The 23,013-nt window shown below is 41.2% G+C and overlaps 1 protein-coding gene across 1 annotated transcript; it reads right to left on the minus strand.

Moving 5' to 3' along the window:
• Positions 1-2,983: 2,983 nt before the first annotated feature.
• LOC111952849 (unique cartilage matrix-associated protein) lies at positions 2,984-8,793 on the minus strand. The gene is given in 6 exon segments (XM_023971794.2): positions 2,984-3,380; positions 3,382-3,397; positions 5,342-5,440; positions 8,010-8,105; positions 8,367-8,435; positions 8,685-8,793. Coding segments are annotated over 6 exon segments (369 nt in total). The 5' UTR covers positions 8,737-8,793; the 3' UTR covers positions 2,984-3,343.
• Positions 8,794-23,013: the final 14,220 nt, after the last annotated feature.

Below are 23,013 nucleotides of genomic sequence, written 5' to 3' on the forward strand. Positions count from 1 at the left end.
TTGCACGCTTTTTGCATTCTCTCAACCAGGTTCATGAGGTGTACTGGAATGCTTCCCAACCATATTGAAGGAGTTCCCACATATGCTGAGCACTTGTTGGCTGCTTTTCCTTCACTCTGCAGTCCAACTCATCCCAAACCATCTCAATCTGATTGAGGTCGGGTGATTGTTGAGGCCAGGTCATCTGATGCAGCACTCCATCACTCTCCTTGGTCAAATAGCCCTTACACAACCTGGAGGTGTGTTTTGGGTCATTGTCCTGTTGAAAAATAAATGATAGTCCCACTAAGCGCAAACCAGATGGGATGGCGTATCGCTGCAGAATGCTGTGGTAGCCATGCTGATTAAGTGTGCCTTGAATTCTAAATAAATACCCTACAGTGTCACCAGCAAAGCACAATCACACCTCCTCCTCCCTGCTTCACGGTGGGAACCACACATGCAGAGATCATCCGTTCACCTACTCTGCGTCTCACAAAGACACAGCGGTTGGAACCAAAAGTCTCCAATTTGGACTCATCAGACCAAAGGACAGATTTCCACCGGTCTAATTTCCATTGCTCGTGTTTTTTTTGGCATCCTTTAGTAATGGTTTCTTTGCAGCAATTCAATCATGAAGGCCTGATTCACGCAGTCTCCTCTGAACAGTTGATGTTGAGATGTCTGTTATTTGAACTCTGTGGAGCATTTATTTGGGCTGCAATCTGAGAAGCAGTTAATTGCCGATTTCTGAGGTGCAGTTAACTCTAATGAACTTATCCTCTGCAGCAGAGGTAACTCTGGGTCTTCCTTCCGTGTGGCGGTCCTCATGAGAGTCAGTTTCATCATAGTGTTTGATGGTTTTTGCAACTGCACTTGAAGAAACTTTCAAAGTTCTTGAAATTTTCCGTGTTGACTGACCTTCATATCTTAAAGTAATGATGGACTGTCCTTTCTCTTTGCTTATTTGAGCTGTTCTTGCCATAAAATGGTCTTGGTCTTTTACCAAATAGGGCTATCTTCTGTATACCTTGTTACAACACAACTGATTGGCTCAAAAGCATTAAGAAGGTTAGAAATTCCACAAATCAACTTTTAACAATGCACACCTGTTAATTGAAATGCATTCCAGGTGACTACCTCATGATGCTGGTTGAGAGAATGACAAGAGCATGCAAAGCGTGGCTACTTTGATGAATCTCAATTATGAAATATATTTTGATTTGTTTAACACTTTCTTTTGTTTACTACATGATTCCATATGTGTTATTTCATAGTTTTGATGTCTTCACTATTATTCTACAATGTAGAAAATAGTACAAATAAAGAAAAACCCTGGAATAAGAAGGTGTGTCCAAACTTTTCACTGGTACGGTATATATATATATAAATAAATAATTACACACACGTGAAGTCGGAAGTTTACATGCACCTTAGCCAAATACATTTAAACTCAGTTTTTCACAATTCCTGACAATTAATCCTAATAAAAATTCCCTGTTTTAGGTCAGTTAGGATCACCACTTTATTTTAAGAATGTGACATGTCAGAATAATAGTTGAGAGAATGATTTATTTCAGCTTTTATTTCTTTCATCACATTCCCAGTGGGTCAGAAGTTTACATACACTCAATTCGTATTTGGTAGCATTGCCTTTAAATTGTTTAACTTGGGTCAAACATTTCGGGTAGCCTTCCACAAATTTCTCACAATAAATTGGGTGAATTTTGGCCCATTCCTCCTGACAGAGCTGGTGTAACTGAGTCATGTTTGTAGGCCTCCTTGCTCGCACACGCCTTTTCAGTTCTGCCCACACATTTTCAATAGGATTGAGGTCAGGGCTTTGTGATGGCCACTCCAATACGTTGACTTTGTTGTCCTTAAGCCATTTTGACACAACTTTGGAAGTATGCTTCGGGTCATTGTCCATTCGGAAAACCCATTTGCGACCAAGCTTTAACTTCCTGACTGATGTCTTGAGATGGTTGATTCAATATATCCACATAATGTTCCTACCTCATGATGCCATCTATTTTGTGAAGTACACCAGTCCCTCCTGCAGGAAAGCACCCCCACAACATGATGCTGCCACCCCCGTGCTTCACGGATGGGATGGTGTTCTTCGGCTTGCAAGCATCCCCCTTTTTCCTCCAAACATAACGATGGTCATTATGGCCAAACAGTTCTATTTTCTCCAAAAAAGACGATCTTTGTCCCCATGTGCAGTTGCAATCCGTAGTCTGCCTCTTTTATGGCGGTTTTGGGGGAGTGGCTTCTTCCTTGCTGAACGGCCTTTCAGGTTATGTCGATATAGGACTCGTTTTACTGTGGATATAGATCCTTTTGTACCTGTTTCCTCCAGAATCTTCACACGGTCCTTTGCTGTTGTTCTGGGATTGATTTGCACTTTTCGCACCAAAGCACGTTCATCTCTAGGGGACAGAAGGCGTCTCCCTCCTTAGAGGTATGACGGCTGCGTGGTCCCATGGTGTTTATACTTGCGTACTATTGTTTGTACAGATGAATGTGGTACCTTCAGGCATTTGGAAATTGCTCCCAAGGATGAATCAGACTTGTGGAGGTCTACAATTGTTTTTCTGAGGTCTTGGCTGATTTCTTTTGATTTTCCCATGATCTCAAGCAAAGAGGCAATGAGTTTGAAGGTAGGCCTTGAAATACATCCACAGGTACACCTCCAATAGGCTAGTTGACATCATTTGAGTCAATCAGAAGCTTCTAAAGCCATGACATACATTTTCTGGAATTTTCCAAGCTGTTTAACGGCATGCTTAGATACTTAGTGTATGTAAACTTCTGACCCACTGGAATTGTGATACAGTGAATTATAAGTTAAATAACTGCCTGTAAACAATTGTTGGGAAAATTAACTTGTGTATGCACAAAGTAAGATATCCTAACCGACTTGCCAAAACTATGTTTGTTAACAAGAAATTTGTGGAGTGGTTGAAAAACGAGTTTTAATGACTCCAACTAAGTGATATAAACTTCCGACTTCAGCTGTATATAAGTATAAACATTTCAAATCTACATCATTGTAAGTCACACAGCATGCGAAAATGCAACACACATGCAAACGTTCAAACCGAGTACGAAGAATAACATTCATTTGTTTCTTTAAAAATATTATTTTATAAGGCAGATCTAAAAGAGAACACCTACCTAAAGTCTTTCCAAAGTATTTAAAAAGCGTACATGACATTATAAAAGTACATTTTACAGGTAGAGGTGCGTCTATAGTAGGGGGCGTAGCCCTCTGTGTCCTGCCTGCTGTAATACCACTGTCTCAGTAGGGCGGTGATGTCTCAGGTAGACTGGCGGTTGTACTCCTGGGGGGATGCAGGCGTCATAGTGGAAACTCTCGCCACTGCTCGGTGCTCTCCGGGTCTCTCGTCTTGCTCTAAGGTCAGAGGTAAGTTATGGGGGGGGGGGGGTGAAGAGGGTAAGACAGATCACGCTATCTGGATGAAGTGTTACTGACATATTCACAGATACACATAGAATACCTTCCTACTGCCATACTGTTTAAAAAACTTCGATTATACACCACAATAAAGAAAAACTGTACAGGAATAGAATACAAAATAACCGTTATGTTTATACTGTGTATTAGGGTATTATACACTGTGTACAAAACATTAGGACATCTTCCTAATATTGAGTTGCACCCCTTTTTGCCCTCAGAACAGCCTCAATTCGTCGGGGCATGGATCTCTACAAGGTGTCAAGCGTTCCACAAGGATGTGTAAGATGATGCATCTGAACACTATTAGCAGCTAGTTAGCTAGCCAAAGCCAAAAGAGAGTTGACCTGCCAGTCATTTGCAAATCTGTGGATCATGTTGACTCCAATGCTTCCACACGTTGTGTCAAATTGGCTGGATGTCCTTTGGGTAGTGGACCATTCTTGATACACATAGGAAACTGTTGAGCGTGAAAAACCCAGCAGCGCCGCAGTTCTTGACATAGTAAACCGGTGCTCCTGGCACTACTACCAATACCCCCGTTCAAAGGCACTTAAATCTTTTGTCTTGCCCATTCACACTCTGAATGGCCACTACACAATCCATGTCTGAATGCTTAAATCCTTCTTTATCCTGCCCCCCCCCCCTTCATCTTACACTGATTGAAGTGGATTCAACAATAAGGGATCATAGCTTTCACATGGATTCACCTGGTCAGTCTATGTCATGGTAGTTGCCATGGCGCCCTTGTAGCAGCCTAAGCAAAGAGTTCCTGTAAATATGTTGTTGTTTTTTATCAGCTGTTTTTTTTTTTTAACATTGATTTTTATTGCATATTTGTGATGGTTTTGATGCACAGATTTGCAGATGGACTGGCAGGTCAACTCTTTTTGGCTTGGCTAGCTAACTAGCTGGCTAATAGTGTCCAGATGCATCATTTGAACAATCAGCTTTTTTGTTTCACTTGGCTGCTGATCCCTGTTCTTTTGAAAGCATCAATTGAAGAATCACCTGAAGCTTGAGAGGAATGGGAGATGCAGTAGAGGAATGCAGTGCTGAGGCAGAGGGCTCGTAGTGAGGACAACTGGCTACTACTCTGAACTGTGTGTGGTGAGCTTTCTGCCTGGCGAGGCATCACTCAAGTGGGTGACATACATTGTGAAGGTGTCACGCCCTGACCTTAGTTATATATGTTTTCTGTATTATTTTGGTCAGGGCAGGGTGTAACGTGGGTGGGTATGCGTGTTTTGTGTTGTCTAGGGTTTTTTGTAGATCTATGTTTTTTTTGTAAGTCTAGGTTATTGTAGGTCTATAGTGGCCTGAATTGGTTCCCAATCCGAGGCAGCTGTTTATCGTTGTCTCTGATTGGGCATCCTATTTAGGTTGCCATTTTCCATTTAGGTTTTGTGGGTTATTGTCTATGTGTAGTTGCATGTCAGCACTCAGTTGTATATAGCTTCACGTTAGTTTGTTTAGTGTTCTTCGTTTATTAAAGAAGAATGTATTCACATCACGCTGCGCCTTGGTCTCATCACTACGACGAACGTGACAGGAGGAAGAAAAGTCCAGTAGCTACATGAATGAGGCTGGTTCCCAGAGCAACCCTCTATAAGATCGTCACTGGACCCTTCATCATCAACCATCTCCCTGACCACATTCCTCTTCTCAAGCCGCGATGAACTGCCTCTCTCTATCTTTGGAGGATGCATGAACTCAAAAGACTTGGCCTATATTGGTTGACCTAACTATAGTTAGGCTACTCATGATGGTGCATTGCTTGTTTTTGTATGAAGCGCTTTGAGATTTTGAAAAGAAGGTGAATAAATTATTATTATGGAAAGAGCAGGTGTTCCTAATGTTTTGTACACCGTATTATTATACCGTCATGCTCCTCCTCAGCGTAGTTCTCAAACTCATTCATCTGTTCCTCATGGTTCTCTCTCTTCCGCTTATCTGCAGCCAGCACCTGCCTCTGTTCAGCTATAGGGGAGGAGAAAAAGGAAGTCGATTAAATTGTATCACTTGCGGTCAAATTGCACCAACAACATTACGTAGGGTTGAATCTCTGCAGAGTACAGGCAGACGCTGGGTTTGGGCCATGGAATCCTCTCCTAGTCCTGACACCCAACCTCTGACCTTTCCCTCAATGTTGTTCCATGGGACAGGTCTTTGCCTCCCTTTTGGAATTTTATTTTGGGGAATTCAGGTCAGTCAGGTAGTTGTAAATAACAACTAAATGGGAGAAGCAATCAGTTGAACAGTTGAAATGGTAACGCTTGCAGCGTTCCTTCGCAGGTCGGTGGTCAGGGAGCTGTGAACTAATGACCCAGTGTAAATAAAACTCAAAAGGTAACCACCCATATCATCAACCAAGGGTTATGTCAATCATTGGGATACTGCACTGTATGCAAGTCACTTATTTACACATCAGTGATATGCTCCTAACTCCTGTCATAAAGTATTTGACCCACCCACTCACTTCTACCTGGCATAACCTCGCCACCTAAAAGCCCAAAGTCAAACAGGTTCACCCATTTGAACACAGGTGAAAGCCACATTGATGTTGATTATACCTACCTGGCAACAGAGCTGAACCTCACTGTAACCACTCAGTGGTCACACCGATAACACAAACGCACACATGTTATACTATCCTTGTGGGGACCAAACAATTGATTCCCATTCAAAATCCTAATTTCCCTGACCTTAACTCCTAACCTAACCTCTAACCCTGAAGCTTAAAACAGCCTTTTTCCTTGTGGCGACCGGTGAAATGTTCCCTCTTGACTATATTTTCCATGTTTTACTATCCTAGTGGGGAATTCTGATCCCAACAAGGATAGTAAAAACACACACAATCAATCAAATAAATGTAGAAAGATGTGCTTATACAGAAACACAAGCCTAAAACCCCAAACAGCAAGCAATGTAGATGTACACACACACACACTATAGGTTTATCCACATTTTCTCATATGACTTACTGTGGTTTAGTAGTGTCAACATGTGGCTGCCAAAGTGGCTCTCAAAAAGTAAACTTATTTTTCTCTCACTCTGTCCATCTCTCTGACCCCCCCCCTCCCTCCACTGTGTCAGTGTTGGCACATTCCACACTCAACTTCTAACTGCTCTCTCCATACCCAGACTGGATACAAACATCACTCCATCTCACTCTCTCTCTCTCTTTTTCTTCTCTCGCTCTAACTCTTTTCAGCGAACACTTCAATTTGTCTTGGGTTTATGTACTTGCGTAACTCGCCTCTCACCGGCTCTCTCTCTCCAGCTAAACTCTCACCTGGCCGTCAACTGAGCAGTTAAAGAGAACAATCAAACAACTCACTTCTGGGAACTTTCACAAGGTCTCCTCTCGTGTCCTAGCGGTTAGAGCGTTTTGGGACAGTATCTGAAAGGTTGCTTGTTCAAATCCCTAAAGTGGAAAAATCTGCCGTTCTGCCCTTGAACAAGGCGGTTAACCCTCACAACAACTTCTCCCCCGACCTTGATGATGTCAATTAAGGCAGTTTCCCGCACCTCTCTGATTCAGAGGGGTTGTGGAAAATGCATTCAGTTTTGCAACTGACTACAGCAGTAAGTATCACCTTTCCCTGCATAATACATGTACCTTGTGAAAGTGGAGATTTTTGTCTACTCCTCAGTTTTAGCTGAGTAGGATAGAAGGAGAGAAGCTCAATGCTCCATGCTACCCTGTAGCTCCTGCAGCAGCCTCCAATATGCTACCGTTTTTAGCTGGGTCATGTTCAGTGGGGAGAGAACTTTTGAAACTGAGAGGTACCATATCTAAACTTGTCCAATGAGAACACTGGGTTTGGTTTTCTGTTGCAAAACATTTTGCTACAGTGTGCCCTACTGAAAACAACTCTGGTCTGAGGCGGTCTGGCAAGAGTATAGCACCTGAGGTGTCCAGGGCTCTAGGCTTTGCAGCTGGCAGTCGCCGGCTAGCCTTCTCACAGTAAAAACACTATTCTCCAGCTCAGTCCAGCCATAACAGTATTCACTCAGTGTCATAACATTACCTATTCAGCTGAATCATTTTACATTTTTGTCATTTAGCAGACGCTCTTATCCAGAGCAACTTACAGTAGTGAGTGCATACATTTTCATATTTCTTCATACTGGTCCCACAGGGGAATCGAACCCACAACCCTGGTGTTGCTCTACCACCTGAGCCACACGGGACCGAATCATTGCAAAGACAGATAAAACACTGGGACTTCAGCCATCGCTGTATTCAATTGCAGCAATATAAACTCCATCCAGTAATATAAACTTGTAGTGCAGGCTACCTCTGCAACCAAAACGTTCAGCTGACCTTAAGAAGCATTGATCGATCTAGAGATGTGGGACCAAACCATCCATCTATGCTACACACACAAGCTATGCTTCATTCAGGCATCCACAGACAGAGGCACCCAACACCACACCATCCACTGCCAGTTCACCACCGACCATTGGTGGAAAACAACCCCAAAAAACATCCAAGCAACATATAGATCTTGAAAGAGATCCAAACAGAGAAAGCTTCAATCACCGTCAATTTCGTCCTGAGACTTGGCAGCTCTCCTGCTGCGGCGTCTGAAGAAGTTTGCTGCATCGGCCTCGGGCATGAAGATCTCCCTCAGTGGACCTGAGAAGAAGAGAGACAGAAAAGACAGAGTTGAGAGCTGTTGTGTTGGTATGCAGAGGGCGGTGAGTTCGCGCCCAGAAAACAAAGACAACACATTTCCATTCTGTTACAATCGCATAAGAGATGAGAGGAGGGTAGATTTAACAGCAGGCAAAAAAAGAGGGAGTTCCGTAAGGTTTGAAGTCCCAACCCGCACCAGGAAATGAGGTTGTACGTCCTGCAGAAGACGAAGAAGGGTTCGGTGAAGGTCGAGCTGCTTACCTCTCGGGTCGGTTGCCTTGGTAGTGCCCTTATCATCGGGGACAGCTGCACTGTCTACCTCCTGAGATACTGCATGGGTTCAGAGGTACATGATGATAGGACAAGACATCAGATCAGCGTTGAGCTCTCTATCACAATGTTCCCATACCACTATCACTAGTAACAGAGTCACTCTGCTCTCAGACTGCACTCTTAAGTTTCTCTAGCGATATCACCTGAAAATATGACATGCACCATCCTCCTCAAGTATTCATTCACATCTCGTAAATATATATTATTCCCTGACAATACAGTCCCYCTGCAGGCAGACTCACTCACAGGACAGTGACAGGAGCACAGCGACAAGGAAGGTTGCATGCGGCCAGGACATCTTGAGAGCTGTGTCTGAGCTGTTGAGGGATAGGAGAGAGGTGAGTGAGGTGAGAGAGGTGAGAGAGAGAGAGGGCGGGGGGAAGGAGGAGAGTAAGATAGGAAGGAGGTGAGTAAGAGAGAACGAGAGAGAAAGAGAGGTTAAAAGAGAGCAGATGGCACCCTGGAAGGGGGGGCCGGGGAGAAGATCAGCTGGTTGGACAAACCGTTGGTCAGGGAGGGGAAGAGAGGATCCATGGGGACCATAGAAGCACAAAAACGTCAAGGTTTCCTCACATAAGCCACATCATTTCAGTTTTTCAAGTAATTAAACAGTTTGATCTGAAAACCCTCGAAAGTAATATACCCCCGACCCTTAACCTTTGGAGCTGGACTTAAACAATATATGGTAATGGTCCAGATGACCTTTCACCTTGTCTCAGGTGGCACAGGCTCATGAGCACATGCTCTGGGGGGGCTCCTTTTAGTTGCCTGTGACATCATTTAGAGATTTCAAATGGGAAGGACTCAATGAGAGATCATTCATGCCACAAGTATTGCGTTGCAATATTACAGCTTCATAATGTACACCTGCAGCAAAGTCTTACCCGAGGTTGTGCTGTACATCATTCCACTCAACATAAGGCTCCATAACATATTTAAGGGAGAGCTTTGATTGGGTTTGACGTTGACAAATGTGTTATTTTGTCATAACTGCCGTGTGTGGAGGCTCGTTGCTGGGCAGGACTCCAGGATACAGCTGTACACCAGAGATTTACTGACATGTACAGTATATCTTTTATGTTTACACCTATCAGACAGGAAAGCAATGGATGACTTGCAACTACTACAACACTGCAATGACAAAAGTGATTTTGAGGGCACCGACTTGCCTGTGTTGCCTCCCACCAAATCTCTCCATCCAGACAGAACCATATGTTCAATATATATCTACCTCAATTACCTCRTATCTCTGCACATCGACTTGGTACTGGTACCCTGTGTACATAACCAAGTTATCGTTACTCATTGTGTATTTATTCCTCGTGTTATTATCTTTCTATTATTTTTCWATTTTTTTCTCCCTGCGTTGTGTTGAAAGGGCCCGTAAGTAAGCATTTCACTGTTAGTCTACACCTCTTGATTTGACAAATAATTTGATTTGACACACACACACACACTGCCAGGTCTCTCCATCCAGATGGAACTGAGCTGGCYCCTTTAACAAGGCCGCCTTCTTTGCTCAGCAGAAACTCCATCAGGAAAGTATGTAGACTTTTGTTTGCTTGAGTTTTCCCCCACCTGAATAGCTGGCTCGACACAGGTCGGAGTGAATGTGTAAATTGTTGAGAGAGAGAAGTATGCTAGGCTATCCAGGGTGGAGGGACTTTATGGATTATTTCCCAGGGGTCCAAAGTAAGTTGGAGGAAAGGGAGGAAGGATATAGTGTGTGTGTGTGTGTAGTTGTTGTCCTACCTTATCAGGACTCCAGTGCCCTAACAATTAACCTAAATGTCCTGACAAGGTAGGAAACAAGAACTTTTTGGAAAAGGCAGGACTTTTTTAATGTCCTGAATTTGTTCAAATGCAACTTGAAGCTTAAAGGTTTTGGGGTTAGTCATTTTTAATGGTCAAACATTTTTACTCCCTAAAAAGTCCTGAAATGTCATGAAAATAAAGCTGTGTGTGTGAGGGTGTGTGTGTTTGTTTGTTTGTGTGTGTGTGTATTTTCTGTGGTGAGAATGAACAGCAACCTAGTGATAAGGAGATTCTGGTGTACAGACTCACTGTACATCAACATAGAGAGGGGTGTTTTTCTGTGCTCTCTCTCACACACAGATGGACTGCTATTTTCCTACAAAGTTGGGATTTATAAGGAAAAGCATGTGCCCAAAACTCTGCTTCTACTGTAAAGCTTATCAAGAAAGCCCCAAATAGATGTTGTGCCAAATAGATAGAATAAATAAACATTGTCCAAATAAATAGAGATGAGAAACCAGTAAATCAAACTAGTGGGTATTATGTTAGAAAGTAGCTAGGATTATAATCACATTAGCCGAGTAAACACAACTCCATATCATCTCTATGCACACAAMAGAATGCGGGTTCTTTGAGAAGGGTGATGCTTCTATGTGTGAACCATATTGACCCATTGAACCATTTGAGCACTTCAACGGCAATTTGCAGTTCAAAAAAGGGTTCTTTCCTCTTCTAGTGATGATTCAAATGTAAGGGCAGTGGCTCATGAGCATATTCTGGGGGCGTGGTTTACGCACAGCTCTTTTTCTGCAACCATGAGTCAGAGTCATCCCAGTTGATCTAATCTGTTGTGTTATGCTGTGACATGTTACATTTGACTATGGCTAGTGACGGTGTATTGTGAAAGACTCACATACGCCCGGGAGTCATTTGAGAATGTTCGACTAAATCAGTCATTGGTTTTTAATTCTCTCCTCAGGGGGACCTTCAGCCGTTCCAGAGCTAGCACACCTGATTTAATGTGTTAATAAACCAATCAGAATCAATGTCCGCGCCTCCGTGGAAATCAAGTTGGCGTACTACAAAAATCTTCATATAAATCTGTCTGTTTAAACTAGAGATATCTGGATTTTTTTCATGGGCTGTGTCTGAATCAGTCGATGTGGGTACCACCGAGCTGCCAACCTCTGTCTGTAGCATCCGAACAGTTTGGGCTACTCTCTAAAACTCTCACAAACACGTACTGTACATGTCGGTTGTTTGGCTCTAGGAAGCCCACAAGCCACACAAGACTCGTCTGAAGGTAGTCCGGTACCTGTTAAAAAAATGGAAGTACAGTATATACTGTATGGAAGTAGTTTAGTGCCTTAAAAGAGCGGTTAAATACGTGTAGAAAAAAATATCATTTTCTGATCTTTCTTAGATCTCTCAGATATAGGACAGACACTTCAAAGCAAACTTATTTTTACTATCTGTTTTTCCATGTATGAATCTGTTATTCATTGCATTTCTATGGACTAATGTCATTTCTATGGACTAATGATGCTGCCACCACCATGCTTCACCATAGGGATGGTGCCARGTTTCCTCCTGMCGTGACACTTGGCATTCAGGTCAAAGAGTTCCATCTTCGTTTCTTCAGGCCAGAGAATCTTGTTTATCATGGTCTGAGAATCCTTTAAGTGCCTTTTGGCAAACTCCAAGCAGGCTGTCATGTGCCTTTGACTGAGGAGTTGCTTCCGTCTGGCCACTCTACCACAAAGGCCTGATTGGTGGAGTGCTGCAGAGATGGTTACCCTTCTGGAAGGTTCTCCAATTTCCACAGAGGAACTCTGGAGCTCTGTCAGAGGGTTCTTGGTCACCTCCCTGACCAAGGCCCTTCTCCCCCRAGTTTGGCCGGGAAGCCAGCTCTAGGAAGAGTCTTTGTTGGTTTCAAACTTCTTACATTAAAGAATGATGGAGGCCATTGTGTTATTGGGGACCTTCAATGCTGCAGAAATGTTTTGGTACCCCTCACCAGATCTGTGCTTCGATACAATCCTGTCTCGGAGAATTCTGACAATTCCTTCGACCCCATTGCTTGGTTTTTGCTCTGACATGCACTCTCAACTGTGGGACCTTATATAGACAGGTGTGTGCCTTTCCAAATCATCTCCAATCAATTGAATTTACCACAGGTGGACTCCAAGTTGTAGAAACTTCTCAAGGAAGATCAATGGAAACAGGATGCACCCGAGCTCAATTTTGAGTCTGAATGTTAAGGTATTTCTGTTTTTTATTTTTAATACATTTGCAAAAGAAAAATAACCTGTTTTCACATTGTCATTATGGGGTATTGTGTGTGGATTGATGAGGAAAATGTTTTATTTAACACATTTTAGAATAAGGCTGTAATGTAACAAAATGTGGAAAAGGACAAGGGGTCTGAATACTTATAATATCATCAGCTCTTGAAGAGTATAGTCAGAACTACAAATGTCTGATTATTGCATGCAAAACACATGCACACATTTAGCTCTATCGGAGTTATACAGGAACTAACTGCATGCTTTTCACGATCATTAAACATCCATTTAAAATGTATTTTCAGATAAGCGACAGTAGCCGATCCATTTGGTATATGGCATGAAGCTAGCTAAAAAAAACAATATGTCATTTAGCTTTTGGAAGAGTTTGACATTGGCAAGTCCTCATCCTGGTAAAGTTTCCAGTCAGACAACTGTCATTGGTATTTGACATTTTATTAGGAACCCATTAGCTGTTGCGAAAGCAGGAGCTACTCTTCCTGGGTGTCCACACAAAACATAAAACTTGACATAAAACTTGACATAATACAGAAAGTTAATAAACAAGAACAGCTCAAGTACAGAACTACATAMATTTWWWWAAAAACAGCACAATTAGCTTACATATCAATACATACAAACAACATATCTAGGTCAAATAGGTGAGAGGCGTTGTGCCATGAGATGTTGCTTTATCTGTTTTATGAAACCAGGTCTGCTGTTCACTTGAGCAATATCAGCTGGAAGGGAGTTCCATGAAATAATGGGTCTATATAATACTTTACGCTTTCTTACATTTCTTATGGATTTGGGGACTGCGAAAAGACCTCTGGTGGCATGGCTGGCGGGGTAAGTGTGTGTGTGTCAGAGCTGTGTGTAAATTGACTATGTAAGCAATTTGGAATTTTCAACAAATKAATGTTTCTTATAAAAGAATAAGTGATAAAGTCAGTCTCTCGTCAACTCTGAGCCAAGAGAGACTGGCATGCATAGTATTTATATTAGCCCTCTGATTACAATGACGAGGAAGACGTGCCGCTCTGTTCTGGGCCAGCTGCAGTTTAATAACCTGAAACAGATTACAGGCACTAGTCATCACCACTATAGATGGCAAGCAAATCAAATAATATTTGTTTATCACCTGAAAGTTAACTTGCTAACTAGCCATATTGACGTGATCTGTTATTAGCCAGCTAGCCAATTTGACATAACTAGTTAGTCAATCAATCAATGTAGCCTATCATGTCTGACAGCAGCAATCGTGATTAAACACTCTTAAAAACAATTTTGAAAAGGTGATAACATTAGCTAGCTTAGCAAGGTATTGCCTACGTTAGTTGGAGAAAAAAGTACATTAGGTCTACTTACTTATGTTTAGTCAACTGTACAAAGTTTCTACCGGTATCTTGCTAAGTAAACATGATCAGCTTGTACATCGGCAAATGCGCCCTTCGGCTTCTTGACAGGCAGAGCCCACAAAGGATGGGAAATTAACCTAAACCACTCATACTTCTGAGGTATCGTTCACTTTTATTTTATATCACTCAAATATCCAATTTATGGTGGCCAATATTGAGATATATTGTGGGTCGGCTATCCTCACGTATCTGAAATTACATGATCAGTTGATGTTTACTGATCATTTAAAGTATGCAGTTACTTGGATAATAGAGTTAAAAATGTGCAATTGTTTTGTATGGAATAATCGGACATTTATAGTTCTGACTATGCTCATCAAGAGGTGATGATATTAAAATAGTTACCATTTATTTAACAAGCCATTGGCAATGGCACATAGTTGTCAATGGTTTTAGAGGAGCTGGGGGTCTCCTTGCCCCACAGCAGGCAAATCCAAGGCTCTGCACCTTATTGTGATGTTTTATTGATAATTACCTATATAGCCTCAAAAAGGGTTGAATTCATCTTCCAGTTTTTGTATTCTGTACAGGCTTTTTACTCTGTCAATTAGGTTAGTATTTTGGAGTAACTACAATGTGGTTGATACATAAACGTGGGCACCCTCATAGATATCATCCTGAAAATTGGATGTAGTCTATCACAGTGCCATCCTTTTTGTCACCAAAGCCCCATATGCTACCCACCACTGTGACCTGTATGCCCTCGATGGCTGGCACTCACTTCCTTTGCGTCGCCAAACCCACTGGCTCCAGGTCATCTATAAGTCTTTGCTAGGTAAAGCCCCGCCTTATCTCAGCTCACTGGTCACCATAGCAGCACCCACCCGTAGCACACGCTCCAGCAGGTATATTTCACTGGTCATCCCTAAAGCCAACTCCTCATTTGGCCGCCTTTCCTTCCAGTTCTCTGCTGCCAATGACAGGAACGAATTGCAAAAATCACTGAAGCTGGAGTCAGAGCAGCTTACCAACCATTGCACCTGTACACAGCCCATCTGTAAATAGCCCACCTAACTACCTCATCCCCATATTGTTATTTTATTTTGCTCATTTGCACCCCAGTATCTCTACTTGCACATTCATCTTCTGCACATCTATCACTCCAGTGTTAATGCTATATTGTAATTATTTCACCACTATGGCCTATTTATTGCCTTACCTCCCTAATCTTACTACATTTGCACACACTGTATATAGATTTTTCTATTGTGTTTTTGACTGTACGTTTGTTTATCCCATGTGTAACTCTGTGTTGTTTGTGTCGCACTGCTTTGCTTTATCTTGGCCAGGTCACAGTTGTAAATGAAAACGTGTTCTCAACTGGCCTACCTGGTTAAATAAAGGTGAAATAAAACAAATAAAAAAACATCCTCAGTTTTCTCCTATCACAGCCATTAAACTTTGTAGATGTTTTAAAGTCACCATTGGCCTCATGGGGAAATCCCTGAGCAATTTCCTTCCTCTCTGGCAACTGAGTTAGGAAGGACGCCTGTATCTTTGTAGTGACTGGGTGTATTGATACACCAACCAAAGTGTAATTTATAACTTTACCATGCTCAAAGGGATACAACTGTGTCCTTCAAACTTTGCTTCGTCAAAGAATCCTCCATTTGCAGCAATTACTGCCTTGAAGACCTTTGGCATTCTAGTTAATTTGTTGAGGTAATCTGAAGAGATTTCACCCCATGCTTCCTGAAGCACCTCCCACAAATTGCATTGACTTGATGGGCACATCTTACGTACCATACGGTCAAGCTGCTCCCACAACAGCTCAGGGTTGAGATCCGGTGACTGTGCTGGCCACTCCATTATAGACMGAATACCAGCTGACTGCTTCTTCCCTAAATAGTTATTGCATAGTTTGGAGCTGTGCTTGGGTCATTGTCCTGTTATAGGAGGAAATTGGCTCCAATTAAGCACTGTCCACAGGGTATGGCATGGCGGAATGCAGAGGAATGCATTACTGGGGAATGCAGTGTTTGATTTTCACCAGGCATAATTGGATCCATGTCGTCCAAAAAGTTATACTTTCAAATCATGTCCATAGAACATTCTTCCAAGAGTCTCAATGATCATCTACTAGTGTAGAAGCAGTGCGCTAATATAACAACGTGCAAATATTGTCTTTCATCTTTTATTGTCATTAACAGCCGATACAGATACTGTACCTACTGTATCAACATTTTGTCTGGTGGTGCTGGGGCTACCTTGCCGAATATGTCAGTCGTCATACCTTCCTGTAGGGTATGTGTGTCCCCGCCCCATTGATAGTACCATTCGATTTAATAATAACAAAATACAATAAACATTAATAATGTGTTTATTATCATTTTTATGCTGAGTACAAGGTCTTTCCCAATTCAGGAGTTGATGAGTGACACATGTATTGAAAGGGTGGTGTTATCTTGTCCGTATATTCAGTTTATTGTCCGTCTGCAAATTCTGCTAATTGTGGCAGCACTATTTTCCTGTAYATGCAAATGWATTTGGCGAATAAAGGTGATTCTGGTTCTGATATTACTAAACACTTGTGATGTCCTATCTTATTAGTAATCCCATTTGTCCCTTCTGAGGTGTTTGCCAGTGCCAGTAGATCAGCTCCAGGCTCCTCTCATCACAAATACTGGTCATGAAGGAGCCTGATTTACAGATCTAACCCAGCTCCAATCACAGAGAACGAGAGTGAGGGAGAGAGAGAAAGACTGTCACCATACAGTTATGGAAGCCAACAGTAAATACACAGTTTAACATAACCAATCAGASATTATGATTCACAGCTAATTCACAAGGGACATGTAAAGGGATGCAAACTGGTGAGGGCCCAAAACGTGACACTTCTTTTTGTTGCACCAAAACATGATAAAATAATCCCTGCTAGGGGGAAATGTAGGTTTTATCTAATTAAATAACAAAAAAAGTGATCTAAACCGTCTTTCAAAGATAATTCGTAAAAATCCAAATAACTTCACAGATCTTCATTGTAAAGGGTTTAAACACTGTTTCCCATGCTTGTTCAATGAACCATAAACAATTCATTAACATGCACATGTGGAACGGTCGTTAAGACACTAACAGCTTAGACGGTAGGCAATTAAGGTCAGTTATGAAAACTTAGGACACTAAAGAGRCCTTTCTACTGACTCTGAGAAACACCAAAAGAAAGATTCCCAGGGTCCCTGCTCATCTGCGTGAACGTGACTTAGGCCTGCTGCAAGGAGGCATGAGGACTGCAGATGAGGCCAGGGCAATAAATTGCAATGTCTGTACTGTGAGACGCCTAAGACAGCGCTACAGGGAGACAGGAGAGACAGCTGATCGTCCTCGCAGTGGCAGACCACGTGTAACAACACCTGCACAGGATCGGTACATCCGAACATCACATCTGCGGGACAGGTACAGAATGGCAACAACAACTGCCCGAGTTACACCAGGAACGCACAATCCCTCCATCAGTGCTCAGAAGTCCGCAATAGGCTGAGAGAGGCTGGACTGAGGGCTTGTAGGCCTGTTGTAAGGCAGGTCCTCACCAGACATCACCGGCAACAGTCTCAGTTGTTGAATGTTATGTTCATACAAATATTTACACATTTTAAGTTTGCTGAAAATAAACGCAGTTGACAGTGAGAGGACGTTTCTTTTTTTGCTGAGTTTACATGCTCAGTCTGTGTGCAAAATAAACAGTGGTTAATGTGAACCTAATTCACGGCTAAAAAAAATGTAAGAAAGCTAACCAATATTATTCGTTGCCTAAACTTTACTGCAAATGACACTCAAGTCTTGAGAAAAAAACAATACACTAATATTGCAGTTAGCCATGACAGCCTTTATAATTGAACGCTTGTGACCACACACACATCTAAATATTGCACTTGGGRAAAAAAYATCTTAAAGTAGAAATAGAATGAAACAAACAGGCCTTCTATTTTTGCTCTATATTGTGGCATCCAGCTCCAGCTACACTTGATCCCTGAATCCACTTGTTTAACAAGCAATGCCTCGTTTTCACCTAATTCTCTCATTCTGAAAATTAACCACATATTGTAGAGGGAAAACATTAGTTCACTGATAATAGTTTGATCGTTAGCTAGTTAACTAGTCGACATTTCACACAGATTGCCAGGGAAGCGGTTAATGTTAACTTGTTTTAACCTTATGAACGGCAAGGAGTCGTAACCTTATACCAGTTAATACTATAGCGAATTGGTTAGGTTACTAATGTTAGCTCATCTGATGTTGTAACTTTAGCTAGCTAAAGTTAGCTGTCTGACTTTATTAGCCAACTAGTTTTCACACCATAAACTCAATTATTTKATCAGTTAAGTTTGCTAATGTTGCTCAACATTTCTCTGGCTAAATAACGGATAATTCGATSCAGCAAGCAAGATAACGTTATTTAATTTCGCTTACACCTCATGGACCATTGTTTTTCGGTTACACCTCATGAAGTACGCTTCATCACCTTCTCAGCCCCGTCTCCGTGGTCAGGCTTCTCACCTACCTCTTCGTTTTCCTTCAGGGGACGTGATGCTGTAAAATGTCTACTGTCTTTCCAAAGCTGATGTGGTAACTAGAAAATTGATTGTMTCATCTCTCTTCAGTCGTGTGCTGCACTCTGTTGTTATGTCAACGATTGGCTGAGCTTTGGATACAGTCAGTATTGCTCCAAACGTTCACCACTCGTTCTCTTACAGCCAGKAGTGGTCCAACCCCCCTCGGATCCACACGAATCACGTAGGTCACCTATTTTTGGATTCAAAAYGGCGAATTCCCCCGAAAGGTGACTAGTTTGCATCCCTGCATGTGCCAGCATGGTACTGACTGGTTGGCATTACTCACCCAGGCCCAGGAGTAGTCCATTGCGGCACCATGGATGGGGTATTTCCACTGGAAGATGTTCCAGTGGGAACCAGGCATGAATTGTTGACATAATGTAATCCAAAMTCAACTTTAATTTACCCGTTGTGATGCACTCAGGTTTCAAACTCTGTTTTAGACAAGACTAACTTTATTACCAAAATTATCCTATTCACACTTTGTAGTTAATTTTGACATTAGAATAAATGTTGATGACTCATATCGATTAAACATAGGCTGTTTTCAAAAGGATTAGTTGGGTTTTATCTTGATCTTTAAAGCAACTCTGCAATTCTATACACATTTTGACATGGGGCGAAGAGAAATGAGCAATTTGGAATATACATGTTTTGTTTCTGTTTTTTCCCACATTTTCGAGATGAAAGATGATGGCTAGAGCTTACCCGTGATCTGTGAGAGCCAGAAATCTTGTTGGTTGTAGGTGACCAAATACTTATTTTCCACCATATTTTGCAAATAAATTCATTAAAAATCCTACAATGTGATTTTCTGGATTTTTTTTCTCATTTTGTCTGTCATAGTTGAAGTGTACCTATGATGAAAATTACAGGCCTCTCTCATCTTTTTAAGTGGGAGAACTTGCACAATTGGTGGCTGACTAAATACTTTTTTGCCCCACTGTATAAACAAGTTTATAGGTCTAACTTCATTAGATTATATAAATACAGTATCAGTCAAAAGTTTGGACACCTCCTCATTCAAGGTTTTTTCTTTATTTTTTTACTATTTTCTACATTGTAGAATAATAGTGAAGACATCAAAACTATGAAATAGAAATCATGTAGTAACCAAAAAAGTGTTAAACAAACCACTGTCTTTCTGGAYGTTTTAAAAGTTTTGCAAATAGTTATTTCTGCAAGGAATGTGAATTGAAAGGGATATGGTGATACCTACGTAGTTTCTACACTGGTATAATGGGTATAATGTGTAGTAGTTGCACACCTCCCTGCTGAATTATGTAGAGCTGATATGGGACAGTTCATATTTTTTTTCATCATCTTTTGTAAAAAAACACATTTTCACGTAGGCTTTGTGCTAGCAGTTTAAGAGAGCAAATAGCATAGGGACAGACTAGATGAAGTCCCAGTTTTTAATGGTTAGTGGCAGTAGATTGTGGAGGGGTTCAGTTCAGAGGCAAATCATAATATACAGTCGTGGCCTAAAGTTTTGAGAATGACAAATATACATTTTCACAAAGTCTGCTGCCTCAGTTTGTATGATGGCAATTTGCATATACTCCAGAATGTTATGAAGAGTGATCAGATGAATTGCAATTAATTGCAAACTCCCTCTTTGTCATGCAAATGAACTGAATCCCCCCAAAAAGATTTCAGCCCTGCCACAAAAGGACCAGCTGACATCATGTCAGTGATTCTCTCGTTAACACAGGTGTGAGTGTTGACGAGGACAAGGCTGTTTTACCTAAGAACACAGCCATGAATAAAGAATGGTACCAACTTGTGGTCAATCCTAAAGAGGCGGGTGGACAAACAAAAACCCACAAATTCTGACAAACTCCAAGCATTGATTATGCATGAATGGGCTGCCATCAGTCAGGATGTGGCCCAGAAGTTAATTGACAGCATGCCAGGGCGGATTGCAGAGGTCTTGAAAAAGAAGGGTCAACACTGCAAATATTGACTCTGCATCAACTTCATGTAATTGTCAATAATAGCTTTTGACACTTATGAAATGCTTGTAATTATACTTCAGTATCCATAGTAACATCTGAACAAATAATCTAAAAGACACTGAAGCAGCAAACTTTGTGAAAATTTATATTGTGTCATTCCAAAACTTTTGGCCACGACTGCATACATTCAGCCCAAAAACCAAACATGTACCGTCTATTTCTTATATTAGTGCTTTTTTTTGTTATCCACCCTCTGGTATCTTTCAATTCCCATGCTAATATATATATATACAGTATATACGTATGTTACGGTTCACTGTGGAATGTCCATGTTGATCCTCTTGGTTATCTTGGCCTCTTGATCCATCCACCTGTCTTCTTTGTAGTAAGGCCTGACCCCTTCATCCTGTAATCTAATTTAATATGACTGAAGATGTAGAATTTTCTGCCAGGCCCTTCTAATAGGGTATAACAGACTCGTTAGACACCTTGACCACATGCCTCTATAAAAAAAAACGGAAATTTTTCCTCAAAGCAAAGGTTGTAAAAAGTATGCTAGACATTTATAGAATAATCATACCTAGTTTGATGTTGCTGTGACAAACAGTGAATAAGTTATTGATTTATACCGCTTATATAGCATTTTATAGATGTTATGTATTTCTATAAAATCTAAACTGGAATTTGTCCTCAAACAAAGGTTGTAAAAGTATGGTCCCGTGTGGCTCAGTTGGGTAGAGCATGGCGCTTGCAACGCCAGGGTTGTGGGTTCATTCCCCACGGGGGACCAGGATGAATATGTATGAACTTTCCAATTTGTAAGTCGCTCTGGATAAGAGCGTCTGCTAAATGACTTAAATGTAATGTATGCTAGACATTTATAGAATATATCATATATAGTTTGATGATCCTGTGACAAACGACAATTATTGATTTTTAAAACTTTAAATGGCTTTTGGCGAACGTCTGTTGAATGTCTGTTAAATGTCGAATGGGTGAATATAAAACTAATTTAACCTCGGAAAGAAAGCCATCGGGAGAGTTGAAAATGCGATGGAAACCCATTGAACTTTAGATGCAGTCATCTGGGTTTTAAATGGAGGCGTCTTTGTATTATTCACTTGTTGGTAACAATTTGTATTTTTGGTCAACTTCATTCTGAAGTTATTTGCGGTCACAGTCAGAGGAGGTCTTCCGTGAATAAAAGTGACGTTGAAGAGCAAAGAAGTATCTAACGACCAGKGGTGGAAAAAGTACCCAATTGTTATTCTTGAGTAAMAGTAAAGATACCTTAATAGAAAATGACTCAGGTTAAAGTCACCCAGTAATTTACTACTTGAGTAAAAGTCTGCAAGTATTTGGTTTTAAATATACTTAAGTATCAAAAGTAAATGTAATTGCTCAAATATACTTAAGTCTCAAAAGTAAAAATCACTTCACACATTCTTTATGTTAAGCAAACTAGACGGCACCATTTTAATTGTTTACATTTATTTAGTCTGTCAGATCAGAGGCAGTAGGGATGACCAGGAATGTTCTCTTGAGACGTACATCACCGTTTAAAAGTTTGGGCTCACTTAGAAATGTCCTTGTTTTTGAAAGAAAAGCATTAAAATAACATAACATTTATCAGAAATACAGTGTAGATATTGTTAAAGTTGTAAATGACTATTGCTGCTGGAAACAGCAGATTTTTTATGGAATATCTACATAGGCGTACAGAGGCCCATTATCAGCWACCATCACTCCTGTGTTCTGATGACACGTTGTGTTAGCTAATCCAAGTTTATAATTTTAAAAGGCTAATTGATCATTAGAAAACCCTTTTGCAATTATGTTAGCACAGCTGAMAACAGTTGTTCTGATTAAAAAAGCAATAAAACTGGCCWTCTTTAGACTAGTTGAGTATCTGGAGCATCAGCATTTGTGGGTTTGATAACAGGCTCAAAATGGCCAGAAACAAAGAACTTTGTTCTGAAACTCRTCAGTCTATTCTTGTTCTGAGAAATTAAGGCTATTCCATGCAACAAATTGCCAAGAAACTGAAGATCTCGTACAACACTGTGTACTATTCCCTTCACAGAACAGCACACATTGGCTCTAACCAGAATAGAAAGAGGAGTGGGAGGCCCGGTGCACAACTGAGCAAGAGGACAAGTACATTAGAGTGTCTAGTTTGAATAACAGACGATTCACAAGTCCTCAACTGGCAGCTTCAATAAATAGTACCCGCAAAACACCAGTCTCAACGTCAACAGYGAAGAGGYGACTCCGGGATGCTGGCCTTCTAGGCAGAGTTGCAAAGAAAAAGCCATCTCAGACTGGCCAATAAAAATAAAAGATTAACATGGGGAAAAGAACACAGACACTGGACAGAGGAACCCTGCCTAGAAGCCCAGCATCCCAGGGTCGCCTCTTCACTGTTGACGTTGAGACTGGTGTTTTGCGGGTACTATKTAACTCGATTTTTTWAAAACAGTTCGGTAATTTAATGAAGTTTCTAACAATGAACTGGCGATCATAGCGAAGTGGGTGGCGCTATTTCCCCTAGTGATCAGGGTTGAAATTCTTCTGTCTGAAAAAAATACGTTCGATGACACGGTGGTGGT

Source organism: Salvelinus sp. IW2-2015, linkage group LG26, assembly GCF_002910315.2.
Source record: "Salvelinus sp. IW2-2015 linkage group LG26, ASM291031v2, whole genome shotgun sequence".
NCBI lineage: Eukaryota > Metazoa > Chordata > Actinopteri > Salmoniformes > Salmonidae > Salvelinus > Salvelinus sp. IW2-2015.